Consider the following 16,563-nt stretch of genomic DNA (forward strand, 5'->3'; position numbering starts at 1 on the left):
TGTGTTCTCTTACTGATTCTTCTCCTCCATCTCACAGTGTGTTCTCTTACTGGTTCTTCTCCTCCATCTCACAGTGTGTTCTCTTACTGGTTCTTCTCCTCCATCTCACAGTGTGTTCTCTAACTGGTTCTTCTCCTCCATCTCACAGTGTGTTCTCTTACTGATTCTTCTCCTCCATCTCACAGTGTGTTCTCTAACTGGTTCTTCTCCTCCATCTCACAGTGTGTTCTCTTACTGATTCTTCTCCTCCATCTCACAGTGTGTTCTCTTACTGGTTCTTCTCCTCCATCTCACAGTGTGTTCTCTTACTGGTTCTTCTCCTCCATCTCACAGTGTGTTCTCTTACTGATTCTTCTCCTCCATCTCACAGTGTGTTCTCTTAATGGTTCTTCTCCTCCATCTCACAGTGTGTTCTCTTACTGGTTCTTCTCCTCCATTTTACAGTGTGTTCTCTTACTGGTTCTTCTCCTCCATCTCACAGTGTGTTCTCTTAATGGTGCTTCTCCTCCATCTCACAGTGTGTTCTCTTACTGGTTCTTCTCCTCCATCTCACAGTGTGTTCTCTTACTGGTTCTTCTCCTCCATCTCACAGTGTGTTCTCTTACTGGTTCTTCTCCTCCATCTCACAGTGTGTTCTCTTACTGGTTCTTCTCCTCCATCTCACAGTGTGTTCTCTTACTGGTTCTTCTCCTCCATTTTACAGTGTGTTCTCTAACTGGTTCTTCTCCTCCATCTCACAGTGTGTTCTCTTACTGATTCTTCTCCTCTATCTCACAGTGTGTTCTCTTACTGATTCTTCTCCTCCAACTCACAGTGTGTTCTCTTACTGGTTCTTCTCCTCCATCTCACAGTGTGTTCTCTTACTGGTTCTTCTCCTCCATCTCACAGTGTGTTCTCTTAATGGTTCTTCTCCTCCATCTCACAGTGTGTTCTCTTACTGGTTCTTCTCCTCCATCTCACAGTGTGTTCTCTTACTGGTTCTTCTCCTCCATCTCACAGTGTGTTCTCTTACTGGTTCTTCTCCTCCATCTCACAGTGTGTTCTCTTAATGGTTCTTCTCCTCCATCTCACAGTGTGTTCTCTTACTGGTTCTTCTCCTCCATCTCACAGTGTGTTCTCTTAATGGTTCTTCTCCTCCATCTCACAGTGTGTTCTCTTACTGGTTCTTCTCCTCCATCTCACAGTGTGTTCTCTTAATGGTTCTTCTCCTCCATCTCACAGTGTGTTCTCTTACTGATTCTTCTCCTCTATCTCACAGTGTGTTCTCTAACTGGTTCTTCTCCTCCAACTCACAGTGTGTTCTCTAACTGGTTCTTCTCCTCCAACTCACAGTGTGTTCTCTTACTGATTCTTCTCCTCCATCTCACAGTGTGTTCTCTAACTGGTTCTTCTCCTCTATCTCACAGTGTGTTCTCTTACTGGTTCTTCTCCTCCATCTCACAGTGTGTTCTCTTACTGATTCTTCTCCTCCATCTCACAGTGTGTTCTCTTACTGGTTCTTCTCCTCTATCTCACAGTGTGTTCTCTTACTGATTCTTCTCCTCCATCTCACAGTGTGTTCTCTTACTGATTCTTCTCCTCCATCTCACAGTGTGTTCTCTTACTGGTTCTTCTCCTCCATCTCACAGTGTGTTCTCTTACTGGTTCTTCTCCTCCATCTCACAGTGTGTTCTCTTAATGGTTCTTCTCCTCCATCTCACAGTGTGTTCTCTTACTGGTTCTTCTCCTCCATCTCACAGTGTGTTCTCTTAATGGTTCTTCTCCTCCATCTCACAGTGTGTTCTCTTACTGGTTCTTCTCCTCCATCTCACAGTGTGTTCTCTTAATGGTTCTTCTCCTCCATCTCACAGTGTGTTCTCTTACTGATTCTTCTCCTCTATCTCACAGTGTGTTCTCTAACTGGTTCTTCTCCTCCAACTCACAGTGTGTTCTCTAACTGGTTCTTCTCCTCCAACTCACAGTGTGTTCTCTTACTGATTCTTCTCCTCCATCTCACAGTGTGTTCTCTAACTGGTTCTTCTCCTCTATCTCACAGTGTGTTCTCTTACTGGTTCTTCTCCTCCATCTCACAGTGTGTTCTCTTACTGATTCTTCTCCTCCATCTCACAGTGTGTTCTCTTACTGGTTCTTCTCCTCTATCTCACAGTGTGTTCTCTTACTGATTCTTCTCCTCCATCTCACAGTGTGTTCTCTAACTGGTTCTTCTCCTCTATCTCACAGTGTGTTCTCTTACTGGTTCTTCTCCTCCATCTCACAGTGTGTTCTCTTACTGATTCTTCTCCTCCATCTCACAGTGTGTTCTCTTACTGATTCTTCTCCTCCATCTCACAGTGTGTTCTCTAACTGGTTCTTCTCCTCTATCTCACAGTGTGTTCTCTTACTGGTTCTTCTCCTCTATCTCACAGTGTGTTCTCTTACTGGTTCTTCTCCTCCATCTCACAGTGTGTTCTCTAACTGATTCTTCTCCTCCATTTTACAGTGTGTTCTCTTACGGATTCTTCTCCTCCATTTTACAGTGTGTTCTCTTTTGGCTCAACCAGTCCATGTGATGTCAGGTAAAAAAAGAGGACTAGAAGTATAAAGGTTCTATCCATACCAATTTACTCTGGTTTACTTAGCTCAACAATAGAAGTGGTGGGGTAGGGCTTTAGCTAGACGACTTTGCAAATAAGGACAGTCCGTGTTGGACTATTCTCCATATGGCTTTAAAGCTAACCCCTCTGACCAAAATATGATTTCACATGATTCACATGCTTTTTCACATCAAACGGTTTTATTTATTTATTGAGAAACATGAGATTATAATTCTCATCCAATAGTTTGATTGGTCCATTGGCCATTCTCTGGTCTGAGACTGAGACTGGTGGGAGTGAGCTTGGGTATTCAGACCTGTCACTGCCAGCTGCATGGCAGTCGGTCTGCTGGAACTCATGTCACGTCCAGGGGTCAGCCACCCCACTGGTTGAGAGAATTGCCAATTGCCAACTGTTTAAAGCCCTTAAAAGGTCAATGCAGAATAATTGCATTTGCTTGGCTGGTGAACAAGCTGTCCACACTTGGCAGAATTTGAATAAATTCACAAAGAATTTCAATGAGGAGTCCAACTTTTTATATCTGAGAGACATTTGTAAGACGTGGAACGTAGCCAAATGTTACAGAGTCCACCGGTTCAAAATGGAAGTTTCCAATGGTACACCTAATCAATCATGGTAAACTCAGAAGCTCTGTAACCAAACAAACAAAAAATCACAAGGATGTATGTATAAGTAGCCTAAATATAATCAGGATTTATTCAATTAGGCCTCTTGTAGATTGTGAGGCTCTGATGACAATCACAAACAGGCCAACTAAAGACAGATAGGGGTTGTTAATTATTCAAGCCGACTTGAAAAAAAAATGCTACTTTTCACCACCACCTGCTGCAGACAGGGTGCTAACTGAAAACATGAACAATGTCCACCTGCTGCTTTCTTAAAGTAAATCTTTCCCTCTTATCTGTAGCTGCCATGGGACTTCCCTGATAAGGAAAACCATAGGATCTGATGCCATCCTTAATCTCCAGATAGCAATACTTCTTTATTCAAACCTCTATGTCACATGCTCACACAGCAACATATGTTTATGTTATATTCACCAAATTACTATAACGGCCTAACTATAGTAGATTCAAGAACAAGCAAAGTGCCTATAGAAAATAGTTAAGGCAGAATGTGAAAAGGCAGAATGTGAAAACTTTGGCGGGCAAGGAATTCGAAAGTAACAATGGGCTTACAAAAATTCATTTCACACTCACACACACACACACACACACACACACACACACACACACACACACACACACACACACACACACACACACACACACACACACACACACACACACACACACACACACACACGCCCTCCAAACGTGGGCGCGTCTACGATGTAGATCCCGCCCGGGGGGAGAGTCTTTTCTCAGCGTCCCCACAATAGAGCGCAATGGCACATTACAGACCGCCCATGAGGCGTGGCTAGCTTGGCGGTAGGTTATAAAATTGGGTTAGAACAAAATTGCATTGTATTACAATAATGCAGACGCACGGGACGGCTGTTTGATTTCTTTGTTCATTCTGGAGAGAATTACTATATGGACTTTCAATATACGTGATTCTCAGTATACAACTACATGTTGTAGTTTTGAAATATATCAACATGTCGAAAAGTTCTGGTAAGCAAACGGTTATCTCTATAACCAGTGCAGGATTCACCTGCCTTCTGTTGCTCTTGGTGGTCGCGCAGCATCAAAGAGTTGAGGTAGATGAGGTTCCAAACCAGAGAGAGATGGGGACGCGCTCACTCCAGAGCACGGACACCTTGGCTACGGACGAAGTGAAGACTGTTCAGCAACAGGTCAACTCGGAGGCGCAGGAAAAAAAAGGATTCTCTGCGTATTTTTCCAAGTTGACCCGGGGACGGAGAGAGGCGGACAAGCCTGCAGGGTCCGCTCAGTCAGCGACAGATGCCTCCCCCGCAGAGGACATCAGTGCAGATGACATCTTCATCGCTGTCAAGACCACAAAGAAGTTCCATCAGTCTCGACTGAATCTCCTTCTGGATACCTGGATCTCTAGAAACATGCAGCAGGTAAGCCAACACTACTACATTATTATCAGAAGAATACGGTTAATTTGAAATCTTCCATGGATAAAGTCTAGAATAAAACAATCACATATTTTCACTAGGTTTCCTTTTAGTAGGCTTAGGCTAGGCAATTTACCATAGCACACAATGCTTTACAACAGCCCACCAATGAGTTGTGTTACTGCTGACCCACTGAAACATCTGTCCCACTCATGTCAGGTGAGGTAACTGTTTGTTCCCGAACTGTCCATATTACCCTCTTAATTATTCAGAGTTCCTTAGGCTCTGTCACTTTGTATTTTGCCTTGAGTGATGCCCCTGAGAACACAGGGAGTAATTTCAGGACTCTGCACCCCCTCCGTTTCCCCCTCTCTCTATTATCCCACTCTTTTGGGTGTCCCTGTGAATGCCCTGGTGCAATGTATGTCTCACAGCAGCAGCTCCAGTGCTGTCCCCTTTCCAGGCTCTAACAAAGCGTCTTTCTGAGGGGGGGAAGAAAAGCTTTCCCAGCCCCCTTGTCCCAGCCACTCCATGGGAACGTGGGAGCTGAGTCTGGGTCAAGCAGCCAAGGGATGGGAGAACGGGGGCTTCGTTAAGGGGATGCTTGGGACAAAGGGGTGCATCTATAGGGAGGTTTGTGCTGGGAGTAGCACGCTGAGTTTGAACATTCAGTCCTGAGAACCAAGCTCTTTTAGACTGGTGCACAAAGGCAGTCACAGCCATCGCCGAGAGGAAACCGAGGCTAGTCAAAGTGATTTTATCCACTACCCAGAGTTGTCACGCATGTTTTTCAAAAGTCAATTAAATTCTCCTCGGGCACAATCACACATTCTTTAGCCACCTTCTTTTGGGTACTCTTCTCTCCATCCCAAGCCAAACCCCACTCTGTGTTGGGCGTTTTGAAAATGGCAAGGTTCGTCATGGCAACACTGTCCCTCTCTCTGTATGCAGAGGAAGGACAGGTTTATGCTCAGGAAGATGGGCTGTCAATAGAGTTTGGGGAGTAGCAGGTTACATGGCCATTGAGTGTGTGGTGCTTACCGTAGTGGATGATGTAAGTGAACTCTCTCTCTCTCTCTGAGATGGGTTAACAGCAGGGTTTAATCAGGCAGCTGGTGGGAGCCAGTGCAGGCATAAAGGACAGCCTGGGCCCACAATACAAATGGGAGTTCCTGGAGGAAGGCTGACAGGTGGCCAGAAGTTAGAGAACAAAAGATGGATCTAATGCCAGTCATAGGAATCCGGTCCCAGCACATATGGACATCTGCACCCAGGTGAAATGATAATGCTCAACTGACGAACACCTGTGGAGCTCAGCTGACTGCATCCAGTTGATCATGTCTGTAGCTGGTAGCTGAAGCTGGTAGAGAGATCATGGCATTCTGCCAACAGGTGAGGCCTGACCAGAACTGTGCACTGGTTCACTGGGCAGCTCAGAGCCCTGATTATTATTTCCAGCACAGGATATACACTTTCTGTTTCCTTAAGCCAACGGACTTGCTATCAGATCATGTTTATATGTAAATAGAGAGGGTAGATCCAATCTGTGATTACCATGATAGAATTGTGCCTGTGCCTTACTGTGTCTGGCAGAATAATATATCTGATTTAGTATTATGGTCAGAATTGTTTTTATTTTTTATTACACCAAATTAAAGAAGTTATTGGGGGGGAAATGATTTGGTTCAGAGAATCGTTGTAGTGAAAGGCCCAATTGTTTGTTTTTTAATGAGTCATAAGTTAGTGAGTAAGCAAAAGTACTGTGACATAACACGATAAATACAATGTTTTTTTTTTTTTTTTACAACTTGCTATTATGCACGGGTTGTTCAAATAGTAGGCCCTTGTTTCCGGTGTTTCAGCAGATTTCCCCCTGGAACAATGCAGCTTCCCTAGTGAGTGAGCCTCAAAACAATGAGAGAACAAACTGTGCAGCAACAGCATTCTCTGGCTAGTAGTACTCTGGGCTCTGCAGTATATAACTAGCAACCAAACACAGGTTGAAATCTAGCTCTAAACTACACATCAATGGGCATTATAAAGGCATTGACTTTGGTTGTGTCTGGACAGGACAGCTGGTAGCCTGGCATAGGGGTTTGATATGCATTCCATTTTTAATTGAGATTATACTAATTCGCCAGCACTCCCAAAACGAGCGTCTGTACGTCTGGTAGTTTGGAGAAGATTTGGCTCCGTTGTTGAGTTAATCAAATAGCCCTGCACAGTATGAAGGAATGAGTGTGTGAATATCCAGCTGGTCAGAGTGGGAAAGTGTCATTCTGTGTCTGTAGGTGGCCTGTTCTCTGTCCTGTACTGTAGTCCACACTCCAGTGACTTTAGTGCTGTGCTAAAGGGAAGCGAGAAAGCGGCATGGTTGAGTGGGGGGGTGTAGGTGGTTGTTGGAGGGAGATGAGTGGAGGGAGATGAGTGGAGGGGGGTGTAGTCCGTGCCCTTCCTTCCCGGGGATCTTGAGACAGCCAGCCAGGCACCATGCTCAGACTGGGCCGTGCAAGGCCTTTCCTTAGTGGGGAGGAGTGCAGTCCCCCCCCCCTCCCCAACCACAGCCCTCATCTGTGGTTCAGGCAGTCATCATAGGACATTTTTTAAATCTCCTCACGGGACAGGATTCATCAAACTACGGGGGTAAATGAATTAGTATTCCGTTTGAGTGACTACTTTTCTTTAATGTTTCAGTTCAGACAAAAGCCATTTAGTCATTCTCTTTTAGTTAACTGCTGCAGCTGTATGCAAATACATGCAAACATAGTTAGAATTTACCCAGTGGAGGACTTTAACCAGCATGAAAACACCCGGCATTGTTCTATTGAAGAGGGCCAGCGTATGGGGTGGTGAGAACGGGGGATGGGTAGGGGCTTGAAGTGGGGGTGAATGACCACACACAGGTTTCGATTTTACTAATCAGCAGTGAGACCCCCCCCTCTATCAGCCCCTCTCGACCTCTTTCTGTCAGTACCCGGGCCACTCTGGCAGCTGCCTCAGTGATTAGGCTGTCCATTCAGAAGGAACTTAAAGCAAGCAGCGCCAGCCTCTGATCCATTTACCAGTGAAACCACCACCCTTCCTTAAACAAACACAGGCCCAGGGCCTTGCAGCATCCATCGCACAACATCTGCTCCCAGTTTGTTGTGCAAACCAATCAGATAAAGCTTTGGCACCAATGGCAGATAGTACTGAAGTGTAGAAATGGGAGGGGAGTTATTAGAAAAGTGAATGTCTTTGCCTTATCGCCCTCTGGCATGAACTCAGACAGCCCCACGGTTAAGATACAGATCTCAGATGGCTGTTGCTGCTCAACAGTCAGAGGCAGCAATCAATTAATGGGAATGTGGGGCTGGTTCAGTTGTCATTAGCTGTTGGGAGGTCGAGAGCAGCGAGGAAGGGAAGGAGGGAGTGTGGCTGAGTGGGCGCTGCTACCTGGCGTGTTGGGGCACGCGGCGGAGATGGGGCAGGTGCTGTCTCACAAGAGGGGAAAAGTAAACGGGCAACGGGCAGACACACACACACACACACACACACACACACACACACACACACACACACACACACACACAAAAACAGGCAACGGCAGACACACACACACACACACACACACACACACCCACACAAACAGGCAACGGCAGACGCAAACAGGCCATGGGGGCCCTTTAATCAGCCCTGTCTGCATGGGGGAGGGCTGCCTAGCACCTGCTAAGCCCTACCCACCATAAAACAACTCCTAATCCCTGCCTGCTCTTTTAAGTGTGCCACTGAGGCTGCCTTTTGTTGTTAACTAAACACCAGCCTGCAGCGTTCTAACCTTCACAGCTTAATTCTTTGGCTGCCAAGACCTTACTCTGTGTCACACAGGTGGTGCTGAAATGAACATTGGTGATGTCGCCATTATCTGTATGATGGCCATCGATTTCTATTTCGAGTCAACATGCTGGAGCTAGGGAGTGGGTACAGATCCAGAATGGAATTGGGTCTTAAGGATGTTGGGGGTCCGTGGGGGTTGGGGGGGTTGCCTCCCTCTTTGTTCTGTCTGGGATACTTTTGGGGGGGGGGGGTCTGCACAGTTGCTATGGAGAGAGGGGAACATTGTACAAGAGGCCTTTATTAGAATGGGGCTTGTTTAACGCCATGTGTTTTCCACATGCATAAAAGACTGCTGCTAGATGGTCATCACACTGAATTCGCTGTATGGTGAACAAGGACATCAGACATACTGTAGTTTGGAATCCAGCTGACTCTTGTGCCACCACTTGTTCTGTGAGGGGCTTTGATTTCATGGATTTCCACTCCCACAATGTGATCTGATGCATTTTCCTTTTCAGACATACATCTTCACAGATGGAGAAGATGAGGAGCTGAAGAAGAAAATGGGTGAGTTTTGGATTTCTTTTTAAGAAACATTTTAGTTATCATTTTATATTTGTCTTAACCTGAACAGTAGCTGGGATTAGTTCACCATTAAATGTCCAGATTTGATAGTGAGAAACCAAGCCCCTATTTTAATCCCCATGGAATTTGTTGCTTTGAGCTCCTGGGGCATGTCGTCTTAGTGGCAGATGGGGTTAAGGCTCTAACAGCGCTATAGCTACAATTACTTGCATTAGCTAGCTTGTAAGGTACTAGGTTGTAACTCACTATCACCTCCCTCACTATTAACTCACCTCCCTCATTGTTCCTACAGGGAGTCACACTATCAACACCAACTGTTCAGCAGCACACAGCCGCCAAGCTCTATCCTGCAAGATGGCTGTGGAGTACGACAAGTTCATTGAGTCTGGGAAAAAGTAAGTGTCCATTTAAAGTGCTGCATTTACCCAGGCTGTATGTCATTCTAGATTTGATAGTGATTATTGTTCTAATTGAAATATTAGAACGCTTTAACAGTGTTTTCCCCTCTTAGGTGGTTCTGTCACGTGGATGATGATAACTACGTTAACATGAGGACTCTGGTGAAGCTGCTGTCCCACTACCCCCACACCCAGGACATGTACATTGGCAAGCCCAGCCTGGACCGGCCCATCGAGGCCACAGAGAGGCTAGGAGACAACAAGATGGTAGGTGGACTTAGCCCTCCTGGCTTATAACAACTTATAACAACTTTTCAATTGGTTATTAAAAGTTTGAGATGCTTCAGAAGGGTTGCATAACAACAACTTAACATGCTCGTTGTCTTTTTTTCTTCTTTCCCCCCCCAGCGACCAGTGAACTTCTGGTTTGCTACTGGGGGAGCTGGCTTCTGTGTGAGTCGAGGCCTGGCTTTGAAGATGAGCCCATGGGCCAGTGGCGGCCATTTTATGAACACGGCAGAGAAGATTCGTCTGCCTGATGACTGCACCATTGGCTACATCATCGAGTCGGTGCTGGGGGTGCCTCTGACCCGCAGCAACTTCTTCCACTCCCATCTGGAGAACCTGCAACAGGTGTCCAGATCTGAACTTCACAAACAGGTGAGATGGGCATGTGTGTCTGTCTGTTGTTTCTGTGTGAATAGAGTTTCAGCATTTACCTGAATTTATTGGGCAGGGGTGCTAATTTCTTTCTTGTATTTGCTTATTCCAGATCACATTGAGTTATGGAATGTTTGAGAACAAGAGGAACATCATCAATATGAAAGGGGCTTTCCCAGTGGAGGAAGACCCATCAAGGTGAGACATGACCTCTGCATGACAACTAATACACAAATGGCGATCCTACTCTACTTGAACTATCTTGACTGTAGAGAGGGTATATATATGTTTTCTCTGTTAATCTAACCTCCCTGTCTCTCGCTCCTTGCGTTCCAGGTTTAAGTCTGTGCACTGTTTGCTGTACCCAGACACCCCTTGGTGTCCGCTTCAGGTTGCCTACTAGGTGACCGGCTCCTTTGGTATCCTCGTCCCCGCCGTGCCTCGGTATCTGAAAGGCTGGTGGGGACCCGTGTTTGGTATCGGACTGTGATGTCACTGTATTTTTCTTTCAGTGGCACACAGACTCTGATAGTTTTACTGGGCTGCTGTGCGGCCCGCCTTGGGACATTTCCTTCCTGTGTGGTGTCTTGGCTTCCACCCCTGGCATAGGGGCAGAGGAGCCAGGCAGGCACTTAGTGGGAAGGAGCTTTCAGCATTATGGCTTTGCAGGCAATCAGTGCTTTGTTTTAAATGTTGCTTGTAAATGTATTTGCAATTCTTATAGAATATACTACCTATATATCCAAGCCTTTTGCCAGCTTTACATGATTCATTTGTTGAATTTCCACGGAATTATTTCCCTTATTGTTCAATTTCTTTTTGTTTCTTCTGGGTTTTGGAAGCCATTCAAGACAATCCTTCTAGGTTCTATAGAAATAATCAGACGGTCAGAATTTCTGAGATTGTGGAGGAAATGGTTTTCATTTTGGGATTTTTGGTTGTAGTTTTTATTTTTTTTTGTTCATCTCAGACTCCGGACAAAAACAATAATATGAAGATATTTTGGTGCTTTTTGTTAATGATTTGTCAGTGTTATTACTAATATGATTTGAGCTGGCAGAAGGCAGTTTTCCGAATGTGCCGTCAGGTTATAAAATCTGAGGTGTATCAGGAATAAGCACTTTCTCCCTTATTGATAGTTTTAAATGAATGAATTGGCGTCCAAGTTTCACAGCTGTGTCAAAAACAACAGATGTTATAGTAATGATATAACCCCCAAAATATCAATATCTCTAGATTTGATTGTATTTAAGAACATTCCTTGCATTTGATAGAATCAGGGAAAATAATATATAGCAAAGACATAGATGTTTTTGTCTGTTACAATCAACTGTTGATTTGTTTGAAAATGGTCTTGTTTAAAAATTGCACAGCTGGGTTTCAAATGAACTTTTGCTTGCTCTTGTGAAGTAGCTAAATTACCTCCAACTCTTCCACTGAGTTTATTTACTTTTTAGATTTCCATCTACACATGTAATACTCCGATCATTTTTTGCACAAAATGGATTGACGGAGAGCCATGTACACTAGTGTAATTTATTCCTCAGTGAGTATGCGAGTTGGTTTGGTATTGAGCTTTGCAAGAGCAACACCAGTGTTTACACACAGAGGTGTTCTTCCTCTGTAAATGACCCATATTGGGTCGGCTTGTATATGTTGATTATAAAGCAGTACTTGTGTACTGTGGCTTTTTCTGTTGAAATGCTAAATGTGTATATTGCGGATTAGAATGTAAATGATTTTGATGACCTGGACATGTTTTTTTTTTACTGCTTGTTGTAACTGCGCTAAAGGGCTGTTATTTATCCTCCAGTGTCTGGATGGTTCTGTTTGCTTCTCAGGGAAGCCACCACTGTGGTGCCTGAACATGACGCTTTTAAATAAAGTTGGATAACCACTGAGAAACAATTTGTTTTGTAAATGTATTTCGTTTTCATTCATAGCATGAGATTACAGATCGACTTCTACATAAAAGGTTAGAATGGAATAAACCATCCTTGTATTTTAGTGTGTGTGTGTGTGTGACACCAATCAGCCTATTCAATCACGTCATTATTTAGAAGGGATGAAATAGGGTGTCATACCTTGCTATTGTTTTGTATGTAACCGTCTGTTAGAAGGCACACCCAGGCATGACGATTAAAAACTATCATTGTAAACTCAGTAATCTCTCACAACCATGCCATAGAAAAGGGCTGTATGGCAATGCCCAAATTCTGGAGTCTAAGGCTCTGTGCTTGTCTCACTAAATAAAGCATTTAGGCAAACAACCTCTACCAGTGAGTCTGAATGTTGGCTGAGGCCCAGCGTGTAAATTACAATGCTAATGGGACACACTTAAAAGCCACAACGCAGACTTTATTTATTAGTCTACAACACTGGGTATGGGAAAGGACATTGTTGCGGTCAAAGGATTGCGAGGAAATAAACAGACCCGCAGTGTGGAACCACCGTTCTCCACGTGTCACAATCCTAATTCCACTGGTTGTGATCAGACGTGACATTTCTGTGTTTCTGACAGACTGAGCCAACGCTTTTCTGGAGGAAATCATACAGTGTGGGAAAACAGTTTGGCAATGAGGAATTGTGGGTAATGCATTGTACCCCTCTTACAGTACATAAACAGCCCTGCCTGATCTGAAAGATATTAGACCCAACGTCCATCACTCAACCAATGCAGTCTCACCTATAGCGCAGGAAAGCTTCTCAGAAGTTTCCATCCCTCTAGGTTTAGAAACGACTGACCGAGGTAACGTTTCTGTAACCCTGTGAGTTAGACCAGACTTTGGAGCCCAAAAGCTGTAGATCACATTACTCTTCAATTAAGGATTTGTTATTCATGTAAAACCTTTGTTTTCCAAAGTGAAAGATCAAACTGCTCTCCGTGCCGAAGATGTGTTATTACGAGGACACATCTGCGACTTACCCCTTAATTCATATACTTTAGCCATTTTGATGCGTTCACATGGGTCCAGTGCCAGTAAAGGAACCCGTCCCTTCTTCTGGGTTCGTCTGGATAAAGTTCTACCCAGCCAATAGCCACTGGTTCAATGGATACCGTTACTAGTGATGGCTTTAACATGCCTGTGTCATATAATACATTTCACACCTCCATAAAGGTGGGGGGGGGGCAGTTATAGTTTTCATGTGTCAATGGAGAGGAGAGAGAGAGAGAGCTTGATGACAGATGTCTGTTTGAAACTGAGCTTCCGACACATTAAGGGCCTGTAACTTTCCCCACTAAATAATCACCAAGCCAAGCTACGATTATGGCTTTGTGGTCTGGATGTTTTCTCTGGTAATTTGCCTCACATGCTCAGCTTCACTGACGGGTCCTTCATCCCTTCACATGAAATGTTTTCTAAATGGACAAATGACTGTAAATGTAAAGTGGGTGAGTCAAAAGATTACAATGTGCTTTGAGAGAGAGGACTTCCATTCAGTGGGACTGTAGCCTGAGTGTAAGAGACAGACAACCATAGACGTGTAGTTACAGACACAACAGAAGGTGACAGATGACAAACAGAAAGACATGTCACTGGTGAGAGGGTTGTCAAAGAGCAACAACAGGATGCTACAGCCCTGTACACCTCATCTCTTCTGGTGACGAGACATAATGTTGAAATAGAACCAGGGGTGGTGTTGTGCCACATCCTGTTAACACTGATAAAGGCTTTCGGAACCAAACCAGTCCTCTATCCAAATTCCGTTTTTTAAATGATGAATTATCTGCATAGTTGTTGTTTCCCCACACACTGATGCCAGTCGACACTCGATCTCCAGTCTTCCTTGTGTTAGCTTCTCCAGAATCGTGTCAGTCAAACTGTCTGCTCTCACCCTCGCCGTACTTGTGGCTTTAACCCCGGGCGTCAGTCATCATGAATAGCTGATGTATCTAGACTCTGTCTGTCTGCTCTGCCACCCTTTTAATGATAGTTAGTCCTGAGAATTCCCATGTGGCAGTTGACATGAATTCAGAAGTACTTTAAACACACATGGACTTAAAATGTTCTATTTGTTTTGACTGGTCCCCTCCACTTCAGACGCTACAGACGGTCTGAGTTCCGCCTTTTCCCAGACGGTCCATTTAATGGGTGCTTCCTGTCTAAAAAAAGCTCACAACCTACTTGACAAAGTGTAGGCCAATAATAGAGCGAGTAGGGTTCCAAACATTACAACTATAACTATATTTAAATCATGAAATCCCCCCCACAAATGTGCAATGTAAAGGCCAGAACAACTGGTGCCTTGATAATGAAATGTAAAAGCAAACCTGTTAAACACTCTTGAGGTAAGGTTGCTGACATGTTGACTCACTCGGACTCATTTGGTGGACACATTCATCAGTTAATCCAACGATCATTTTCTCTACAGAGAAGTGTCAGAGAAGTGGCTCCAGACGGTGATGATCTCGAACTGTCTGTATCCTGCTGACAAGACACTTTAACAAGTCAGAGAATCTATAGCCTCATAGGTGTTACATCTCGCACCTCCCTGCTGGCTGTTGGTTCAGATGTGTCAAAGCACACACAAAAAGTATGTTTTATTAGGGAGGTCTGCCTCGTTTTCACTCATACCCACTGGGCGCAAACTGGTTGAATCAACGCTGTTTCCACATCATTTCAATTCCATTTTTTAAATGTATTTTTTTAATTGAACCTTTATTTCACTAGGCAAGTCAGTTAAGAACAAAATCTTATTTATAATGACGGCATACACCCGCCAAACCCGGAAGACGCTGGGCCAATGGTGGGGCAGTGGTGGTGTGGATTAGGAAACTCCTGCAGTGATGTTCATGGTGAATCCTGGCACAAGGCTAAAATCTGGTGAGGTATGGGAGGCGTCCAACATGGGAACAACTGCCAGGAGACAAACATTCCACAGCGCGCCAGGGATTGCGGAGACGCTGGTGACTCGCACGCTGTCACCATGGCGTTCCCCTGCAGATCACCCACCTAGCCAGTCACCAATTAACAGCCCACAGTGTCTATGGCAGGGGTGTCAAAGTCAAATGGACGGAGGGCCAAATAAAAAATTTAGCTACAAGCCGAGGGCCGGACTGTTCGAATGTTCATTGAAAAATTTTTAAATGACGCATATAGTCTAGTGAACCTAATTGAACCTACTGAAAACCTAACAAATATATTCCAATATGATCAGATAAATAAAGCAATATTTTCTTATGGCTCTGTCAGTAATCTTTAATTTTCAACAGACACAAAAGACAAATTTCCTTTATATAAAAATCCCCATAACATGAACATTAAATGAAAGAAACCGGTATTCAAGGCACCATCAGTAGCCTATATTTTCTATTTTAGCAAAAGTGGGCTAAATTTACTTCAAAGAAAAAAAAACAATAATAGCAATTTTCTATCATCCACTCAACTGAAATATTTTTAAAATATAATTGGATTGAAATACAATAAAATAAAGTGCAAAAATCTATTAATCAAAAACAACACTTTGTTTAAGGAGAAGTAACATGCAGTGAAAACAAATATTAAACTTTAACTTTTAAACTTGAACTGAGTAAAAACTCTAAATATGTGATTGCACAGTAATGTTCACTTGTTTGAGGTTGAGGGTGATACTTGGTGGTGTCCCATCTTTTCCACAAGTTCATCAATGTTCGGGGTAAGGCTCTGAGCTGAGGAAATCCTCAGAATTGAGTGGAGGTGTTCAGCAGTAAGTCGACTTCTGTGTGATGTTTTGTTCAGGTTCATCAAAGAAAAAGTTGTTCACACAGGTATGTGCTGCCAAACATAGACAACGTTTGAGCAGCCTGGATGCGCAGCTGGGGCATTGTGTCGGGGAGGAAACGGGCGAACTCCGCAGCACCCACTGCCGCATATTTTGCCCTCAGTGCATCATTGCATTGGAGGTCAATCAACTCCATTTGGAGGTTTGGTGGTGAGCTTTCCACGTCAACAGCAAATGGGTTACCGAGCAGTTCCAACCTGCTTTTTTGTGCTTCAAAGTCAGCAAATCGGCGTCGAAAGTCAGCGGCAAGCATACCTATTTTATCAGCCAACTGTGCGCTCGGGAACGCACTGGTAGAGAGCTTCTCTTTCATGGTCTGGCAGCTGGGAAAGTGGCTCAAATTTTCTTTCCGCATCTGCGTCTCCCACAGAGTCAGTTTGGTTTTAAATGCCTTCACTGTACTGTACATATCAGAGATGACATGATCCCGACCCTGCAGCTGCAAGTTCATTGCATTCAGATGACTCGTAATGTCACACAGAAAAGCCATTTCACACAGAAACATTTCGTCTCGGAGTTGTGTTGTGTCTTTCCCTTTGCTGTCCAAGAACAGACAAATCTCCTCACGAAGCTCGAAACATCTTTGAAGCACCTTTCCCTGGCTTAGCCATCGCACCTCTGTGTGATAAGGCAAATCACCATGCTCCGTTTCTAACTCCGTCAGAAATGCCTTGAACTGGCGGTGATTCAAACCTTTGGCTCTGATAAAGTTAACTGT

At 44.3% G+C, this 16,563-nt stretch overlaps 1 protein-coding gene across 1 annotated transcript; it reads left to right on the forward strand.

Annotated features, from left to right (window-relative positions):
• Nucleotides 1-4,074: 4,074 nt before the first annotated feature.
• Nucleotides 4,075-11,990, forward strand: LOC135554076 (beta-1,3-N-acetylglucosaminyltransferase lunatic fringe-like). The gene is made up of 7 exons (XM_064986116.1): nucleotides 4,075-4,626; nucleotides 8,958-9,006; nucleotides 9,317-9,419; nucleotides 9,536-9,689; nucleotides 9,831-10,082; nucleotides 10,195-10,280; nucleotides 10,419-11,990. Exons 1-7 carry the CDS (start codon nucleotides 4,195-4,197, stop codon nucleotides 10,483-10,485), a joined length of 1,143 nt encoding a protein of 380 aa, XP_064842188.1. The 5' UTR covers nucleotides 4,075-4,194; the 3' UTR covers nucleotides 10,486-11,990.
• The last annotated feature ends 4,573 nt before the right edge of the window (nucleotides 11,991-16,563 follow it).

This window comes from Oncorhynchus masou, chromosome 14, assembly GCF_036934945.1.
Source record: "Oncorhynchus masou masou isolate Uvic2021 chromosome 14, UVic_Omas_1.1, whole genome shotgun sequence".
Lineage (NCBI taxonomy): Eukaryota > Metazoa > Chordata > Actinopteri > Salmoniformes > Salmonidae > Oncorhynchus > Oncorhynchus masou.